This window comes from Macrotis lagotis, chromosome 1, assembly GCF_037893015.1.
Source record: "Macrotis lagotis isolate mMagLag1 chromosome 1, bilby.v1.9.chrom.fasta, whole genome shotgun sequence".
Lineage (NCBI taxonomy): Eukaryota > Metazoa > Chordata > Mammalia > Peramelemorphia > Peramelidae > Macrotis > Macrotis lagotis.
Window position 1 is genome coordinate 276,136,344 of NC_133658.1, and position 18,638 is coordinate 276,154,981.

The window sequence follows — 18,638 nt, forward strand, 5'->3', positions numbered from 1 at the left end:
AGTCCTATAGCAGAGAGTCATACTGAAACCACATTCATTTCCAGATCAGTGCCTTCATGACTTTAGCAATCTGAGACAGACCCACCTGTTGGTCATTGTTTGCAAAGAACTTTATATACATTCTTTCACTTGAACTTCACAATTACCCACAAATTATTTGCTTTATTATGTTTGTTTTTACTCAGATGAGAAACAAAGGCTCAAAGATACTAAGTGACTTGCCCAGAGTCACACTGTTTATAAATAACTGAGATGGAATTTGAACTCAGGTTTCCCTGATTTCTAGTCTAGCATTCTCTCTACTTGGTCATGTTGCCTTTAATAGTCTCTACCCAGAAGTGAGTAGGCTGGTATAGTGGCTGTGACTGATCTCCTGGGACAAAAGCCAGGAGAAGTATCATCATCTCCAGATGGGGGAATGATGCTTAATCAGGTCAGGAAGTCAATAAAACCAGATCCTTTTGTCTTATTTTCTACCTCATTGAGTGGGCAAATTGCCATGATGCTCCTTCACCACACTAGCTAATTATCTCCAGGCAGCTTCTTGGACCTCCCAAGCGACACTTCTCTCTTTTATGAGGAATTGCCCAAGAAAGGTGAGATAAATACAATCTTGCCTATCACAGTGATTTTGATTCCAGTTTTTACAAATACAGAAAGTACTGCTATAAATATTTTGGCATAACCATAGGGTCATCTTCCTCATCTTGGACTCTATTTCCTGGAACCAACCCTAGGCTCTTGACAGGTAAGGTTTTGCCTTATCTCAGCCAGAATCAAGCTACCATGTCACTTTCTGATCACTATTTCCAAATTTCTAGCTGTCCTTCCATTCCATTTCCATCATGATTTTGAATTCCTCCCTGGAACACTTGTCTCTGACAGAGGAGCTGGTGTATCATCTTATCTGAAACCAGGACTCTATGTCACTTCCCAACCATTTCCAAAGCATGTCAATGAGTACATACCTCATTCCTATGGTTCTAGCTTCCTGTTATGTGCTGTCACATTAGAATGTAAGTTCCTCTATGCCCAAAGCTATACATATCCTTTGATCCAGCAATACCACTACTAGGTCTGTATCTCAAAAAGATCATAAAAGACTTGGGAAAGGGCCTACATGTACAAAAGTATTTATAACAGTTTTTTTGTGGTGGCAAAGAATTGGACAGGTAAACCAGCAATATGACCAATATGGTAACAAGGAAGCTGATCTTGCTAAATCAATGCTGCATCTTCACTAAATATCATTTTCCTGCTCTGAATAACCTTCCCCTGTGACTGTTAAATAAACCTACTTTTGTTAGCTCTCAGGATTCCCATGAGGACCTCTTTTCATTCCAATCTTAAGCTTGAGACACTGGATGCTCCAAAATCCAGCCTCATTTATTATAAATGTTGACATGAAAAGCTCCTACCATATCATCCCCTGCAAGGGCTGGGGTGGGGGGCACCTGTTAGACTTTACCCTACATGAACTAGGACTTTGTTGGGGGGTGAGGGTGGCTGGGACGTCTTTCTATTAGTCCTGTAGAGCATTGGGATACACCTCTGATGTTTCTGTGTTCATAGTGGCAGACCTAAAGATTGATCATACCTGAACAGTAACATTAAGGCTTGTAGGAATGTCCGGAAGTTATTGTGCCGATTGATATTAGTCTCATCATCAAGAGCAATGTTTCCAAAGACCTGGAAAGAAAAAGTAAGACATAAGAAACTCTAAGCTCAGGTTCTGAGCTCACAGCTGCTCATCCAGGGATGACTTAGTAAAGGAACACTTCACAAATTTGAGTGTCATCCTTGCGCAGGGACCATGCTAATCTTCTCTGTATTGGGATAAGGACAAAGACATAGTCATATGTATTCAGGTATTCAAAAATCAAATTCCAGCCCCTATCATTGTCTTATTAGCCAGCTCTGAAAAAAAGGAGCACAGTAGTCAAAGAATACTGCAGGGAGCTTCCTTTCAATTCCCTCCTGTGTCTCTGTTTTTTGACAGACAAATTGTTTAAATGTTGAATCCCTTAATTATCAAGGTACAGTAGACTGTCATCAGAGAACATGGCTTCAAATCTCACTTGTGATATTTAATTATGTAACCTTGGACAAGTCACTTGTTACAACATCTATTAAAATGAGGGCGTTTGGGGCAGCTAGGGAGTGCATTTGATAGAGTACTGGCCCTGGAGTCAGGAGGATCTAAGTTCAAATCCGACCTCAGACACTTAATAATTAACTGGCTGTGTGACTTTGGGCAAGTCACTTAATCCCACTGCCTTTCAAAAAAACAACAAAAAGGAAAAAACAAACAAAAGAAAATGAGGGATTAGACTAGAAGACCTCTGAGATTATGGCCATAACCACAAAATTGAATACCATGGCCATGACTATATGCATTCTCTGGAGGTTTTATGTGTATCTCTGCCTAGATCTTTGGCTATGGGTCCACCTGTGTGCATCAAGAATTACAGGATCTTAGAGTGAGAAAGATTTGTTGCTGTGCAATCATTTCAGTTGGGTCCAACTCTTTCTTACTCAATTTGGGATTCTCTTGGCAAAGATACTGGAGTGCTCTGTCATTCCTTTTTTTTTTTTAAGGTTTTTGCAAGGCAGTGGGGGTTAAGTGGCTTGCCCAAGGCCACACAGCTAGGTAGTTATTAAGTGTCTTAGGCCAGATTTGAACTCAGGTACTCCTGACTCCAGGGCCAGTGCTCTATCCACTGTGCCACCTAGCCACCCCTGCCATTTCCTTTTCCAGTTCATTTTATAGATGAGGAAATTGAAACAAACAGGGTTAAGTGACTTGGTAGGGTCATACTACTAGTTTACAACTAGTAAAGGGTCTGAGATAGAATTTGAATTCATAAAGATGAGTTTTCCTGTCACTTTATTCACTGGGCCACTTAGCCACCCAGAAGGAATCTTAGTGAATAGTTAACAGCTAATCCAGCCCCTTTAATTTTATAGGTGAGGACACCAAGGGATGGAGAGGTGACATGAATTGACCAAAGTCACAGTTTTGAAGCAGCAGTGCCAGGGTTCCTCCTGTCCCCAGTTATACCCTCTTCAGCTCTTTCAGGGGTGAAATTGGCAGCATGAGCACTCACCTGCATGCCAATGATGGCATAGATGAAGAATAGCATAGCAATCAGTAAGCAGACATATGGCAGAGCCTGTGAAATGAGATACCAAAGGAGATGCTGTTAATGATCTAAGGAATCAAGCCTACAAACTGAGGGGACCCTGATTCTCTGAGTGAGATTCAGGCTTCTGTTGTATTCTAAGTCTCCCAAGTCCAGCCTGGAGATCAGAGGCTTCTTCCCATTAGCCTTGTTTTCTCACACCACTTGTTGGCATGAGGTTTTCTGAGGCAGACTCCATCACGATGTGAATAGGGGATGAATATGGTGTCTGATTTTGCATGGTCCCATTGTCTGAGGATGCCTAACATTTTTTTTGGCTCATTGGTTACTGTTGCCCATTGGGCCAATGCTCAATCAAAATGACCTATGTCAGTCCCCAAATGTGACATTCCCTCTTTTATCTCTAGGTCTTTGCTCAGGCTGCCCCCACTACCTGACCTCCACCTCTTAGAATCTCTAGCATACTATAAGGTTCTGTTCAGATACTATCTCTTACATAATAACAACTGTTCCACTCACCTCAGTTAGTTGTTAATACTCTACCCCCAAAATTATTTTGTATCTTTGTATTTACTTACCAATGAATATGTTGTATCCTCTCAAAAGAATGTAAGCTAAGGACAAAGATCGTCTTGACCCCAGAACCATCTCCATTGCCTGACACAAACTGGACTCTTAATAAACACTTGAATTCTCAAGGGACACTCAGGCTTCAGTCTAAGTTTAACTCATATCCCAGAGTCCAGCATCCCTAAAAACAGCCTAGATTATTCCAGCTCCTTCAATACTCTGACTCTCATTTGCCCTCTTTTCTGTTCATTGACAAAGCCCCTGAAAGCTCCTTGCTGTACATCGCCATCATTTGGTATTTCATTCCCTAGAAGAGTTTGGTACCATCTGCAAATCTGAAGGATTCATTGGACACTCCCTAGAGTTGATTATTTTAAAAATCTAAAAGGAAACCAGTTTCAACATGGATTCCAGAGAAACTCTCCTATTTGTTCTTTTCTGTCTATAAAAATTCCTTTATGTTGCTGCCTGTTTTTTTCTCTCTGTGATCCATAGTCCCCTAATTCCATGGTGATTCTATTTTTAAAACAGAATTTTTATGCAAAACCATACTTTAAAAAGGTTCTTCAAACACCTAACTAAATGACTTTCACTGGTTTCCCACACAGCCTCTTGTATGTGCCCTTCAAAAAGCTCTGGAGGAAAAATGGGCTAAAAATGGGATTGGAGAAGGGCCAGTGTGGTAGAGGAGAAGGGGGAGGGATGAGAGATACAAAAGATCTGCCTCCTGGACCCTCAGATTATATTATTCAATAGGCACAGTGAACATGAAAATTAAAGGACTCTGGGGGAGGGGGGAATGACCATTAAAAACTATGATAAAAATGATATCAGATGTCTCCTTGAATCTAACTGTATATTTTATGCAAATGCTTTCTTTGACAATATAATGTAAGTTTCTGGAGAACATGATTTATTTTGGGTTATTTTTTACCTTTCTGTCTCTTACATCTAGAGTAAATCCTGGAACTTACTAAAATACATATATCAATCTCTACATAGTGAGGGAGGGAAAGGAATCCTAGCTCTGATTGGATGGCCAGCAGAATACAATTTCTGAGGTTACCCTGGAAGGACCCTAAACAGAGAAATGTGGTTTTGTAAAACCAAACTACCAGTAAGAACATGAATAATGACAATGATCCCTATATTTTTGTAGTGTTTTAAGGCATAGAAAACACTTTATAAACACACACACACACACACACACACACAAAATCTCTGGGTTATGAGGGAACTTGACAAAGAGGCTTTGTAAGGCTGGGGAGGTGCTATGGCAAAGGTTAGGTAAGAGGAAGAGATACCTATAATGGCTCACCAGATTTAGGGTCTATGATGCCTGAAGGTCAAATATTATCAGGGTTAAAGACACAGAGGCCCCAGTGGCTTGCCCAGGGGAGACTACAATATTTCAGGAGAAGGTGGACAGCTCTATAAGGTAACATGGAGAAAAAGAGGCTAAAAACAGGCAAGATAGCCACAGGAAAAAAAAATCACAAATAGGGACATTTAAAGAAACTAAAACATCTTAGAGTAGCTAAATAGAAGGAGAAGTGGGTAGTTTAGTAGCCCTGTTTCTCACCTTTACATAATTTCACCCCAAGCTCAGTATTTGCCCTTAGTAGATGCCTAACAAATGTTTACATGAGACAATACTGAGCATATAACATCTCAGCATGCCCATTTTTGTCTCTACTTTCAGGATCAAGTTCCAACAGGAAATCAGGACACCATCCCTGAGTTGACATTTTGCTGACCAGTCTGGAGAAGGCTTTTAAATCAGTATGTGATGCCTGTTGCCAGGAAATTTTTGGACTTTTGGAGAGAAGCAGGATATGAGTTGAGAAGGAAAACCAAGTCTGATAAGAAAAGCCACCCTTAAGAAAGGCAGAGCAAATGAGGGGAAAGGAATTCATGTCTGTATTGTACTTTACAGTTTGCAGGGCAAAAGGGCAGCTATCAGTGACAATGACAATAACATCAATAATCCATCTTATGAATATGAATAACCCAGTCTTTGGCTTCTCAAATCTTTTTTTTCATGTTTTGCTATCTCTTTTGATGCTCACAAGGCATGCTTTGTTAAATTAAGTTTTGATAATGATAATAATAATAAAGTTATATTGCTTTATCTTTTACCATTTATAAAGCACTTTCTTCACAGCAACTCTAAGGTAAATAATGCCATTCCTCACATTAAAATATCTAATATTAGAGTGTATAGATCACTTGACTTTTAAGTTTATTCAAATTTCAACTCTTCTGAGTCCTTCCTGTGTGACCTTGGGCAAGGTACTGAATTTCTCTGGGTCTGGTTCTTCCTTTGTAAAATGAACTTATAGTTCTTATGTATGATCCTCATGATCCTTGAAGTGATTTGATCAGTAAAGGAATCAAGGCTTGAACTCAGGTATTCTGAACACTGCTGTCTAAGTCTATCTCTTTTGAGAAATGAGGAAGATGAGGCTGAGTCAAGTTAAGTGATTTGTCCTAGATGACAAAGTGAATCAGGGACAAAACTAGGATTGGAAGAAGGGGATGTGCTGGCGGCAGCTCAAACCAGTTCCCCAGTCAGTTGTTAACTTTTCAGTGATCAGAACATCTGTACTTCAGGAATCAGCCAATGCTACAAATCAGGACTTGATTTTTTTGTTTTGTTGATTATCTAGATTTAGGAAAGTGTTGGAGAAAATGTTAATAACAAAAATTAAATTTGAAAATCTGTCCAATGTACATTTGGTTGGCAGAAAGGGGCAGAGTTGATGCTTATAAATACCTATTTATAAGCATCAATGGACAATTTTGCTGCTTGCTCCCTAACTGGTCCTGGATGGGGAAGTGGCTTCTTTGTGGTTCAGTTCTGCTTGAATCCAGTGCAAGGACTAGACCCACTTCTAGTTTAAGGAAAATAATCCCTGTTTTCTTCTACTCTCTAATAATAATTAAAAAAAAAACATAGCCTAGATTTGTGTAACACTTTAAAGGATTCAAAACTCTAAGTGGACAGTATTATATTTAAGTCTCATAAACACTCTCATGTGGTAAAGGGCTTATTATCTCCATTTTACAGGCAAGGAAAGTGAGGCACAGAGATTAAAGGACTTACCCATGGTCTTACATCTAGTTTGAGTGGCAGAGTTGGGTTTTAAATGCCAGTCTTTCTGACTCCAAATCCAGTGCTCTATCTACTGCCTCTTCATTACTTGGCCTGGCAACTGACCCTCACTCACCTTGAAGGACTGAACAAAGGTCCATAGGAGAATTCGGATGGTGTAGCCCTGGCGAAGCAGCTTGATGAGTCGGGCTGCCCGGAAAAGCCGCAAGAAGCTGAGGTTGATGAAGTTGTTCTGCAAAGAGGAAAGAGCTTTCTCTGACCCTTGGAAACTTATTCCCATGAGTATAGCCCAGCTACTCCCCAAATATCCCCACCCGTGCCCCCTGCCACCCCAAAGAAAAAGGGTTAAAAAAAAAGAGGTTAAAATAAAATAAAAAATTACCGCTTCACGATCTAAGCAGCAATCGGCCACCAGAAAACCTTCCAAAAGAAAAACTCGTCATTGCAAATCATCTCACATGCAGCAAATCAGAGAAAACCCCATTCCACTCCAGGGCCCTCCCTTCACCAGGGCAGGAGAGAAAGATCAGAGTCCTGGACACACCATCCTGGGCCTGGGTAGGCCTTTTCTAAAGCCAGCTCATTGGCTCGCTTTGGAGGGCAGGGTAGGGCCCTAGAGGGAGGGGGTCTCCTGCAGCCTTGCGTCAATGATCGAGATTGGGGTCTCCTGTAGTGCCTAGCCAAGAAGGGGCACAGCTGCCTTCCAGGGCTGCCCACTTGCCAAAGCAGAGCTCCACAGGAGGAGCCAATCCCCGATGTGCATCTGGCCAGCCTCGATAGAGGGTGCCCCAGAGGAGCACTTGTCCCTCCCTTACCCGAGGGGGCCGAGCAGGGAACCTCCGATTGAGAAGCAGGGCATTTTACTCAGTGGACACCGGACATGATCCTCAGCCGGGACCACTCAAGGTGCCCATCGCCTTCTTAAGAGTTCAGAGTTATCCCCCTTGAGGTACGGCAAAGGCTCTTGACCTGGGAGTTTGGTGGCTTTTCAAGGAGGGCAGAATACATGTAGCTCACCTTTCCAAAACAGAAACAGACATGAACATGTTTCTCTGCTCTATAGGTGGCTTGAGTGGAAAAGGCACCCATCCCTCACCCCAGGAACTCGAGCCCCCAGTGATCAGTGAATCACAGCAGCAGGGAAAGATGGACACCAAGAAAGCCCTGTCCAGCCAGAGCTTACCAGAGAGGAGCTGTCAAGCACCTTCCCAGTTCTTTCCTCAAGACTCCTTTGATCACAGGGTATCTATCCCCTTGAGTGAGTTTCACCCAAACTTCCCCAAAACTGGAAGGTATTGGCTTGTACCAAGTTCCTGGGATGGCCCCTTTATGCAGCAGTGCAGGGGGAACCAGTGGGTGTGGTGTCGTAGTGCCGTCCTGCCTGATCAGGTCCATGCACGTACCAGTCTGAGTGTGTTGCTTCAATTTAAAACTACATATGCAAAAGCAGCTCAGACTCACACAGCTACTGTATGTCAGACTCAGTCATCAAAGAAAGAGAAAAGAGACAAACACAAGGGTGTTGAATGAAACGGCGACAGAAGGGGCCAGGCTCCCTGGCAGCCACAGAAGCAGGCAGTGCAGTGGGAAGCGGATGCCAGGGGAGTGTAGACTCTCCTGGGCTCTTCCTGCAGGCAGAACCCAGGCTGCTGTAGCCCTCCCTTCTTATGCTGGGACCCCAGGGTACCCTAGAAAAGCTGCAGGGTCTCCAAGTCCCAGGTTCATCTAATTATTTCTCTGCTTTTGCTAATTCCTCTATTTGAAGAATCACTAAACTCCACAAAATGGGTACCCTTTCTTATTTCCTCTCAAGGCTATTGGTAAAATGGTATTCACTGCCTCACTGATAATAGGCCCCCTGGGAACCCAGGAGAGGGAGAGAAGAATTTAAGGTCTAGGACTAGCTGCATTACCTGGTACAAGTTGAGTTATTTTTTTTATCTGTAAAACAAGAAGAGCTATATCCAATATAGATTACCTGCCTCATAGCAGTGCTGAGAGGCTCAAATGAGAAAAATGAAAGAAAAGCACTTTAAAGCACTATGTAAGTGATGGCTGTTATTATCATCTATATTGTTGGTCATTAACACAAAGGAGAACAAAGTCTTCTTGAGAAGTAACACAGGAAAGCCTCCAGGTAGGGTATATCACATGTTTAATTCTGGAAGGCCAATTCCTCTGTCCCCCACATTTCACAGATGAGGAAACTGGGGTCCCATGAAGTAATGTAATTTACCCTGATCACATAGGTAGATTTGAACCCAGGTCCTCAGATTATATATCTAGTGTTTGTTCTATAGCTCCATGCAGACAGAAGGGAATGGGCCAAAAGATGTTCATAACCTTATGCTGAGAATTTATGTCTATTTATGCCAGAGATGAGAGAATGGAAAGGTTTTCTGACAATCTCCTCATCCCTTCTGTTACAGACTTCATTACTTTGTTTTTGTTTTTTTGTTTTTGGGGGGTTTTTTGCAAGGCGATAGGGTTAAGTAACTTGCTGAAGGTCATACAGCTAGGTAATTAAGCGTCTGAGGTCACATTTGAACTCAGGTCCTCCTGACTCCAGAGCCAGTGCTCTATCCAATGAACCACCTAGCTGCCCCCAGACTTCATTACTTTGTAAAGAGCTGGATAACCTTGAAGACTCTCATTCTACACCCATCCACTAATCTCAGGTTACAGAAGCATTTCACACTGCAGTTGTAACAATTGTAAAACCACCTAGGGTCTCCTTAGGGTGCTCTTGGAAGGTCACATGTTACTCCAATACTGCTGGGAAGGGGTCCTAGAAAAGGGAAAGGGTTCCCAGAGTGGGAAGAAGTTGCAGTTGGTTCCCTCTTTCAGGGTTTCATACCAACATGCCTACCCCATGCCAGTGAGACCCATCTAGCATCTCATCATCCTTTCAGTAAATTTGGGCTCAAGTGGTAGCCACAGGGTAAACCATTGGGCCCCAAATGAGGCATTCTTTAAATAGAAGCCCACCAGGAAAGTAACATCTATGGGAGGAGAAAAGGAAAGGGGTTATAGGAAGAAGATGGGTCAAGTGGGTGAAAGCTTACCCTAATTATTGAGTCTCTCCCTGAACTCCACAAACTTCTGTCACTTAATTTAGTTTTTGATCTGCTTCCCCTTAGGCCAAGATCTCACACCTCAGACTCCCAAAGGGACTTAGAAGAACAGGCCCCCTGAGGCAGCCCAGGAGAGTCTAACTGGAGAGAAGATAGGAAGTTATGGAGGGAGCTTCCCCTGAAGCCTGGGGCTGGGGGAGAAGCACTGCCTAGGCACCCACTGCTGGGCACTGGGGCATCTCCTTCCAATCCATAGCTGCTCTAGCAGTTTCCAAACTGAATGCATGCAGGATGGCAGGGAAAACACCAAGACAGTATTGCACAGGTCCCCTTGCTGCCCACCAAGTCATTTCTGGCTTGGATTAGCTTCTTTAGATGAATGCCCTCCATCTGCCTGATTGTTTTCTGTTGCACAAGAGTATCTCCAACACAGAGGTTACAAATCCCTTGGTGGGACTTCCTTCCTTGGCTTTGGTATGAAGATGATTTTCCACCGGGAGCAGTGACAAAGCTTCCCTCAGAGTGAGGCAGGCCCCATGCCTGATACACTGTGATGCAAACCCAGGGAAACACGAGGCGTTGGACATCAGGACAGGACAATTGTCAATGTCTTGGATGGGGGCTGCCTGTCTCCTGGAATCCCTGGGCTCCATTCCTGGGAAGCAGCAATAAAGCCCCAGCAGGGCTAGAACAGAGAAGGGGGGGTAGTATGTGGGGATGCTTGTCAGGGCACTCACACTGTAGAATCCTCAGGGATGATGCTGAGGTGAAGAGAAAATTAGGACCTGGCTTCCAGCTCCAAAGCATTTACCTTCAGGGCTAGCTCACCTCTGGCTATCCATTTCTGTTGGTTGCAGGTCAAAAGCTTTCCACAGCCACCCAAAGTTACCTTGTAAGGTACATACCTTTGCATATTCTTCTAGGTACAAATGTCATCTTTTTAGAATGTAAACTTTCTGAGGGCAGAGGATTATTTTACTCAGCATTAATTTACCCAGCATTTAGTTCAACTGTCTGGCACACCATCAACTACAATTTTGTTTAACAGATGCCTGTTGAATGATTAATAAATGTTGGTTGATCAATTGATTTCCATAATTGTATTTGGGAAGGGCAAATTTCAGGTACTAAGGTATAGGTGGTGATCTGGGGACAAAAACACTTCTGTTGAAATGCTGTTAGGGAAGGGATTGATTTCCCAGAAGGGGGATATGTCCCGAGAGCAGAGGTGTCAACACACTGTTGGGATGGGAGAAGGAACCACCACTACCAGAACCAGATTAAAAGTATTTGGGAAATAGTTAACAAAATAAATGAAAAGATAGATAAGGGTCATATGTGGTTTTTCTAAATCAATACATAGTCTCCCTTCTTATTTGAATTTGGCATCACTACCCTAGAGAAATGATCTCTCCTGAATCTGAACAGAGTTCACTCCCAGATGGCCATGGTCTTCCTAAGAGTGATTAAAGTTAGTGCAAGGCTGAGGCACCAGACCTAGGCTGGTTTCTAGAGAAGTTTGGTCACCGAATTGGACAGTTATTGTTGTATGTACTTTGTTCTCAAAGAAGACCATGACATCAAGGTGTTGGGATGAAACGCAAGTGAATTGAATTCAAGTGAGGAGGTGCTGTGCAAAGTCACCAGCTTCACTTTCTCCTCTAGAGTCATCTGGGTTCAGATGACCAGATACAGATCAGGACAATTGAGGATGGCCCTAGATGCAGTGTTGAGGCATCTGCATCCATTCCAGGGATCTAAATCTGATCAGGATTCCTCAGCCTGTTAGAATTCCATCGGCTGCACTTCTGACCTCTGTCATCACATTCACACATGGTTCCTCTAAGTCTTTTTCCCAATGCCTTACACTTCCTTTTCACTCCCATAGTCACTAGAAGATTTCAAACTATTATTATCTCACTCCAGGACTAGTATAAGCATTATAGCTCTTCCTTTCCAGTCAATTATGCATTTACTGCCAGCACAGCCCTGCATAAGTCATTTCCTCTTCAGCAACTTGCAATGGCTTCCCATTTTCTACACTATAGGATAAAATACAAATGCTTCTGCTTGACCAATTCAAAGCAAATCTGGTCCCATTCACTCTTTCCAATTTTATTTCTGATTGTCCTTGAATTCACCCCACACTCCCAAGAGACTAGTTTGCTCCTTATTCCCTGGTCGTTCTGACTTCTTTGTTCTTGCTGCCCATCCTAGTGCACTTCAGCCTCCTTTTTTCTCTTCTTATCCAAATTCTATTCATTGTTTAGGTCTAATCCAAGCCCAGTCTCTTCCAACCTCTTCTTGACCATCCTAATCAAGGATGCTCCCATATTTTTTTGTACTTTTACTGGAGCACATTCAGTTTGTATATTCATAACCTATTAAGCACTGCATTTACCTTGTGCTGAGCTACTACCTCATGCCTTGCTCTATCTCCCCAGTTAAGGTAAACCCCAAGGAGATAGGGATCTTGCCACCTGTCTTTCCCATAGCACAACTGAGCATAAGGTCTTAAATATAGTAGGCACCTACCAGACTTGAAGCCTTGGGATCAACTTACCTACAATGTGATAGGCACTGAGTTAAGTAGTTCAGACACAAAGGTAAATATGAAACAATCCCTGCTCTCAAGGAGATTATACTCTTGGGAGGATAATGTATGAATAAATAAATTTGAACAAAATAGTCACAAGTAAACAGAAGGGATTGGGGGGTGGGGTGGAGCAGGCATTAGCAACAGAAGGAAGTAGGGAAGGCTTCAAGTAAGCACTTTGGCCAAGTGGGGAAAGCAATGAGAGCTCCTAAGAATCAATCATCTCTGATTCCTTTTCTTCACTGTCCTACTTGTTTTGTACCAAGTTCTGACCAATCTACCTTTATGGAACCACTTGGATCATCCTCTATTTTCCTTTCATGCTCCTGGCTACTGTCTCTGTTTAGGTCCTTATTATCTCTCACCTGTATTCTTGCAATAGTCTCCTAAATGGTTTCTCAGCCTCCAATCTCTTGCCTCTCCTCATCCTTCACATCAATACTAAAAGAAAATTTTAAGGCACAGGTCTAAAGATCTCACTTATCTGCTCCAAAACCTTCGATGTCTCTCTGTTGCCTCCAACCTTTAAGGCTTTCCATAATTTGGCTCCAACCTACTCTTTGGGCTTTATTTCATATTTTTCCTCTTTACATCCTCTACATCCCAAGTCAACTGGACGATTTCATATATTTCCTATCTTTGCCTGCAATACACTCCCTAGTTCATTTTATCTGAACCTCTTCTTTGACTATATCACATGATACCTTTTATTATAACTTGGGTGTGAACATGTATTCTTCTCTCCTCAGAGAATATATGTACCTTGTGAGTAGGAGTTGTGTCTTTTCTTTTTATGATGGTATTTCCAATAAACGTTAGCAATGTAGAGCAGATAGAACAGGTTTAGGAATTAGTCTCCTTTGTTTCTCTTCTTATCCAAATTCTATTCATTGTTTGGGTCTAATTCAAGACCAGTCTCTTCCATCAAACCTTTCTTGACCATTCTAACCAAGGATGCTCCCTTATTTTTCTGTACTCTTCCTCTAGCCTGTTCAGTTTGAACACTCATAACCTATTAAGCACTGCACTTACCTTGTGCTGAGCTACTACTTCATGTCTTGCTCTGTCTCCCCAGTTAAAACCAACGTTCCAGGCCTATTTCTTAACAAACACTGACTTTGTGACTTTGAACTTCCTCTCTGTCCCCTCCATAACTCTCAAAGGCTCTGCTTTTCAGAAAAGGGATACACTTGCATTAAGAAAGGAAGTCTCGTTACTTGAGTGTTTCCTAAACCAATGAAATCATAGGTCTCCCTCAATTCCAAGCAGGGATGAACTCATAGCAGTCACTTAAAATATTGTTCATTGATTTTAATCGAATTATCCATCTGTTTCCTCTATAACATATCAAGCATAGAGTCCTCTGCATGATGGGTAATCCTTTAAAAATTTGTGAACTAGTTTTTTCATTTGAAAATTTATCACCATAATCTTATGGTGATGTACCAAAAGGGTATATTCTTGACTTCAGAATCCTGCCCAGCATGGCAAGAAGGTATCTTCTTTTGAAACTATACTCATTTCTCTACTTAGAAATCTCTATTTTTTTGCCTTTGTCCCTTCCTCACACACACATGGGCACACACACATACATACACGTACATAAATGCATGCATGCACACACATGCAAACATAGCTCTCATAAATCAAAGTCCTGAACTTCAAAGTCTCCTAGTTTGTCTATCCAGCCAGGATCAAAGTCATAATTCATTCTATGCAATGTGTCTGTTTCCTGGAATGATTTAAGAAAACACCCCCATTCTAGGGCCTGACAGGAGGGTCTACATTACTACTCCTGGTCCAAGTATCTGAAACTTCCCATGGAGTCACAGGGCTATGAATGAGCTTGGCCCAACTTTGCGTTCCAAGTCCTTTGGCAGGAGATTGGGGATTCTTAGGGGCCACATAGATGTTGCTTTGTCCAGCAGCAATGAGAGAATAGAAACAGAAAGAGGGGTGAGAAGTGAGTGACTGCAGTCTATGGGAAGGCAAAGGAGGTTTGAAAAGTGAGCAGTGACTGTTTCTTGGAGCAGAGGTCACTTGGGCAGAATCCTAAAAAGATCAAGTGCCACAGTTGCTGTTTGAATAACAAACAGGAAGGGGTTCACATCTTCTTTCTTGTTCTTTGTATATTGAAATGTCTATATTTGTTGATGACTGCTAAATTCACATCTAAAAGAAAATCAAGGAAGGCCAAGGAAGAAGCAGGAGAGGTATGGAAGCTGGTGACTTGACTTTGGATCTCTTCCCCTGTATTTCTAGCAGGAGCTAAGGACTACCAAACTGAAACTGGGTGTAAGTCATCCTCATGTGGCTGTCAAGCCCACACAAGTAATAAAATCCAGTGCATGTAGAAAGTGATCCAATCCAGTACAATTCATCTGAATCATGGTAGCCAAGCTTGCTTCTGGCTTTCATTCCCAGAGAAGTTTCTATTGATATGCTGACATGCTTGATGTTTCCACCAATGTTTTCAAGAAGCTTCTGTTCAGAAAGGAATGACCCAGGACACTGCCTTCTTTACCTTTCTTGGAGTTCTGTTTCTGGGCAAAGTGGAGGTGAAAGGTCCTGTGGTCAAGCTGGGAGAAGAGACTAGAACTCAATCTGAGGAGGGGACAGCAATTGTGCAACAGAAACACTCAATGCAGAACAAACCTGCTCTCCTGGCTAGGCTGAGTATAACTGCCAGGATAGTGAGGGTTGAGCAGTCTCTGGTCCAGAGCCAGCCTTTAACAATTGAGGTCTTTTCCAGGTGCTGGGCCCTTTCCAGTTCAAGGGCCAGCTGAAACCTGCCCACCCCCTACCCAGACAGTGCCTAGAGGCCAGACCAAAATAATGCCTATGGTTGTTTCCCAGCATCCTTTTTAAAAGAGGCAGCAAGGAGCACAATTGCAGGTAAGAGCCCCATGCCTGCTAGTAGCTTCTGCCTGGTGTTAAGGCCCAACAAGTCAGAGAGAGAGAAGACACAAGGAAGCCAACTGGTTTCAGGACAAGAGCGCAAGACATACACATACATTTCCTTGCTGGAGCAAGGGAATAAAGAACCAAAGGGGGGGAAAGTAAACAGAAAGACGATCAAATCAAAGCAGAAAATTGTTAAGAACTGTTAAAATTCATGAAACCAACCGTTTCCTATATGTGATGTTTTCATGGATGGACATTGGCAAGATTATTTACAAAGTGGGGTATTTTGAGCAGCAGGCGCACAACATACAGACGGAGACATGGGTTTTCGCATTGTATGTTGATTGGATGGCGTGATTCAGCAGGTAGGTTAAGGAAAATAAAGAACAAAACAGAAAACAAAAGAGAAAATGAGTCATCAGGACAAGTAAAAAACTCAAACTGAATACTTCACTGGAAGATTATTTGATTGGAGGTAATTATTCACATTCTAAAATACATCACACCAAAATCTGTCTTTGAAAAATCTTAAAGTTCAAGGGACTAGGTGGGAATTCTTTGCATTTCTTTTTGTAATGCAAATTTGAAGACACTTTGTGGACAACAAATGCTTTTATTTCCAGGCAAAGAAATTTTGCTGGAATTTGGAAATTGCTTGATCATGCCCTCTGACCCCAACAACAACCCTCGCAACACATTCATTCTCTCTCTCTCTCTCTCTCTCTCTCTCTCTCTCTCTCTCTCTCTCTCTCTCTCTCTCTCTCTCTCTCTCTCTTTCTCCCCTCATATCCCCTTCCCAGGGATTCTCATCGACTTGAGTTATACATTTGGGTGAAGAAGATAACATACCAGGTTTTGTCAGAGGAAAAAAACTACTTCCATAAAGAACATGAAGCCTGACACACAGCAGACCCAAGAGAAAGTACTAAGAATCACTTTGATTTTACTTGGTAAAAGTAGAAAGGCTGGGGGAGAGGGGAGTCTGAATTTTCCAGGGGAGTAGGACTAATATGTTGGGTTGGAATAGTATCACTGCCCAAGTTGTCTAGCTCAATTCCCTCTTGTGGTACCTGGACCTGAATCCACAGCCAATGTGGCTGACCATCTGCTTTCCACAGGAGGGCTTGGCAGGCAGCCAAGGTCATGGTTCTACCAGAAATGGAACTTACTCTAATTCTGGGCAAGACAAGCCACTAACAGCATGAGACCACCACAGTCTTGGGAATCAAGAAAGCTCATAGTCCTGGAGAAGGAGGAACTCAGTTCATTTGGAAGCTTATTCATTCCTCTGTTGAGTAATTCATTCCAAGAAAGGCCATATGGGAGATAGGCCTTACCTGCTTGACAGTGTGAGCAATGATACTCCCTGAAGGTATGAGCCAAATTATTTTCTCACCTGCTGTTATGTATTACATGAGGTTAGGACACAGAATGTTTAGAATGGGGCAGAGTGTGCAAGGTGGAGATTTGGCTTTGCACATGGAGAAGCATCAAACTCTTAGAAAAGAACATAGGGTACAACATCTGTCTCTGCCCAGGGTGGAGAGGGGAAGCCAAAAGTTCACCCTGTGATTTGCTGGTAATCAGAACTGTTCATCAGGATTTTATGCTTCATCCCTCCCCTCCTCCCCCCAATCACTCTACTTTCACTTTATGTGGGCACTAGTTGCTGTTTTCTCTTCAGCAAGGCAGGGAAATAAATGCAGAACCACTTGAGTCAACAGGCAATGGAGCTATAAGCTAAGGGTTTTAGGTGCTACATTTTAGCAAAATAAATATGATTTTCAAGGAGGGAATCACTCTGTCCAAGTGTCTTGAGCTCTTAGAAGACATGGTTTTGGGTCATGCTATTTGTAGAAAGAATCAAGAACCCACCAAGCCTGGTTCCCTTGAAATGAAGAAACTGCCTTCATATCCCTACCCATGGAAATGGCATTCTAACTTGGTGAACATGATCAGTGTTGCTAGCCACTTTTGATATCTTATACCAAACCAATCCATTTGTTCCTTTAAATAATAGGGTTCTCTGTTTGCCCCTTCATTTTTACTTTGTCTGGGCAATGGATTGTTTTGACTATCATAGACTTAAAGCTGGAAGACACCCTAGAGATTATCCAGTCCAATGCTCTCATTTCAGAGATGAGAAAACTGAGGTCCAGAAAAAAAAGGTAGAGTGATATTTGCCAAAGGTCAAGCAGGCCTTAAGTGACAGTGACAGGATTCTAGTTCAGAATTTTGAGATTCAAAATTCAGTGCTGTTTCTACTACTCTAAATTTCATTGTCTTTGGGAGATCAAGAAAAATAATAGTAAAAGATTAATAGTGTGTGTGCCTCTAGTCACATAAAGAAACTCATGAATTTATCTACAAGCAAATAGATTGATGTTTCTGAGGCTCTAAGCAACAAATTCTGAGATTCTTTATTCCTATCAGAAGACTATGGAGAATAAGGTAGTAGGGAGAGAGAGGGAAGATGTATAATCTTTCTCTATCCCATTGTGAGCAAACCAAAAGCCAAGTAACAGGAACCTAATAGCCTTGTGTGGCCTTTGTCTTGGTTCATGATGCAGATTGGGGATAGGGATAGGTGAGGAAGGACTGCTCCACAGATATTAGAGATAATCACAAGACTAAAGTGAGAACACTAGGGGAGTAGATAAGTAATTGTCCTGTACATGCTTTCATAACTATGGTCTCCCTGGAAGCTAAAGGCTCGACTAGATGACCTCTTCATTCATTTTGTAATCCCAGAAGCCTCAAGAAGTTAAAAACTCAGTTTTTATATCTTTTGCTGAACAAGTCATGCCTATGTAGATAAAGCAAAGTGAAACACTTTTTTTTTTGCTAATTACATAAACAGCTCAGAAAAATGTCTATTATTGAGATTTTGAGGGAGAAAATTACTCAACAGTGGATCAAAAATGTACTTGGTTTTATGTAAAAACAGGAAAAGACTAAAAGATTTCTCTCCAACAGCTGAGAAGGGATCTAAAGTACAAATTCCCCTGGCAGGAAAGTACCTTCTCTATTATTTAGATTTTGCTAAGCCTGGGTACAGAGAAAACTACTAAAAAGTGTCTTTTAGATTTTTCCCTTCAATGACTATGAACAAGTTTTCCCAGGGGAGATAAACATAAAATAATCTTTGCATTGAGGTTACTGTCCTTATAGATGTAAGGAGGTTGATCTTTGATAGTTGACTTGCCTGGGGCATAGATCTAGTTGAGTGTTCAGAA

The 18,638-nt window shown here is 42.1% G+C and overlaps 1 protein-coding gene and 1 pseudogene across 1 annotated transcript in view; both read right to left on the reverse strand.

Moving 5' to 3' along the window:
* The window catches only part of CACNA1B (calcium voltage-gated channel subunit alpha1 B), a 249,476-nt gene that overhangs the window by 43,513 nt on the left and 187,325 nt on the right, over positions 1 to 18,638 (reverse strand). Inside the window, exons 32-34 of the mRNA XM_074210540.1 lie at positions 6,944 to 7,060; positions 3,108 to 3,173; positions 1,598 to 1,689 (exon numbers count right to left, since the gene is read on the reverse strand). Coding sequence (XP_074066641.1) covers positions 1,598 to 1,689; positions 3,108 to 3,173; positions 6,944 to 7,060 — 275 coding nt within the window. The remainder of the gene's footprint in view (positions 1 to 1,597; positions 1,690 to 3,107; positions 3,174 to 6,943; positions 7,061 to 18,638) is intronic.
* LOC141510560 (U6 spliceosomal RNA) lies at positions 1,764 to 1,862 on the reverse strand (annotated as a pseudogene).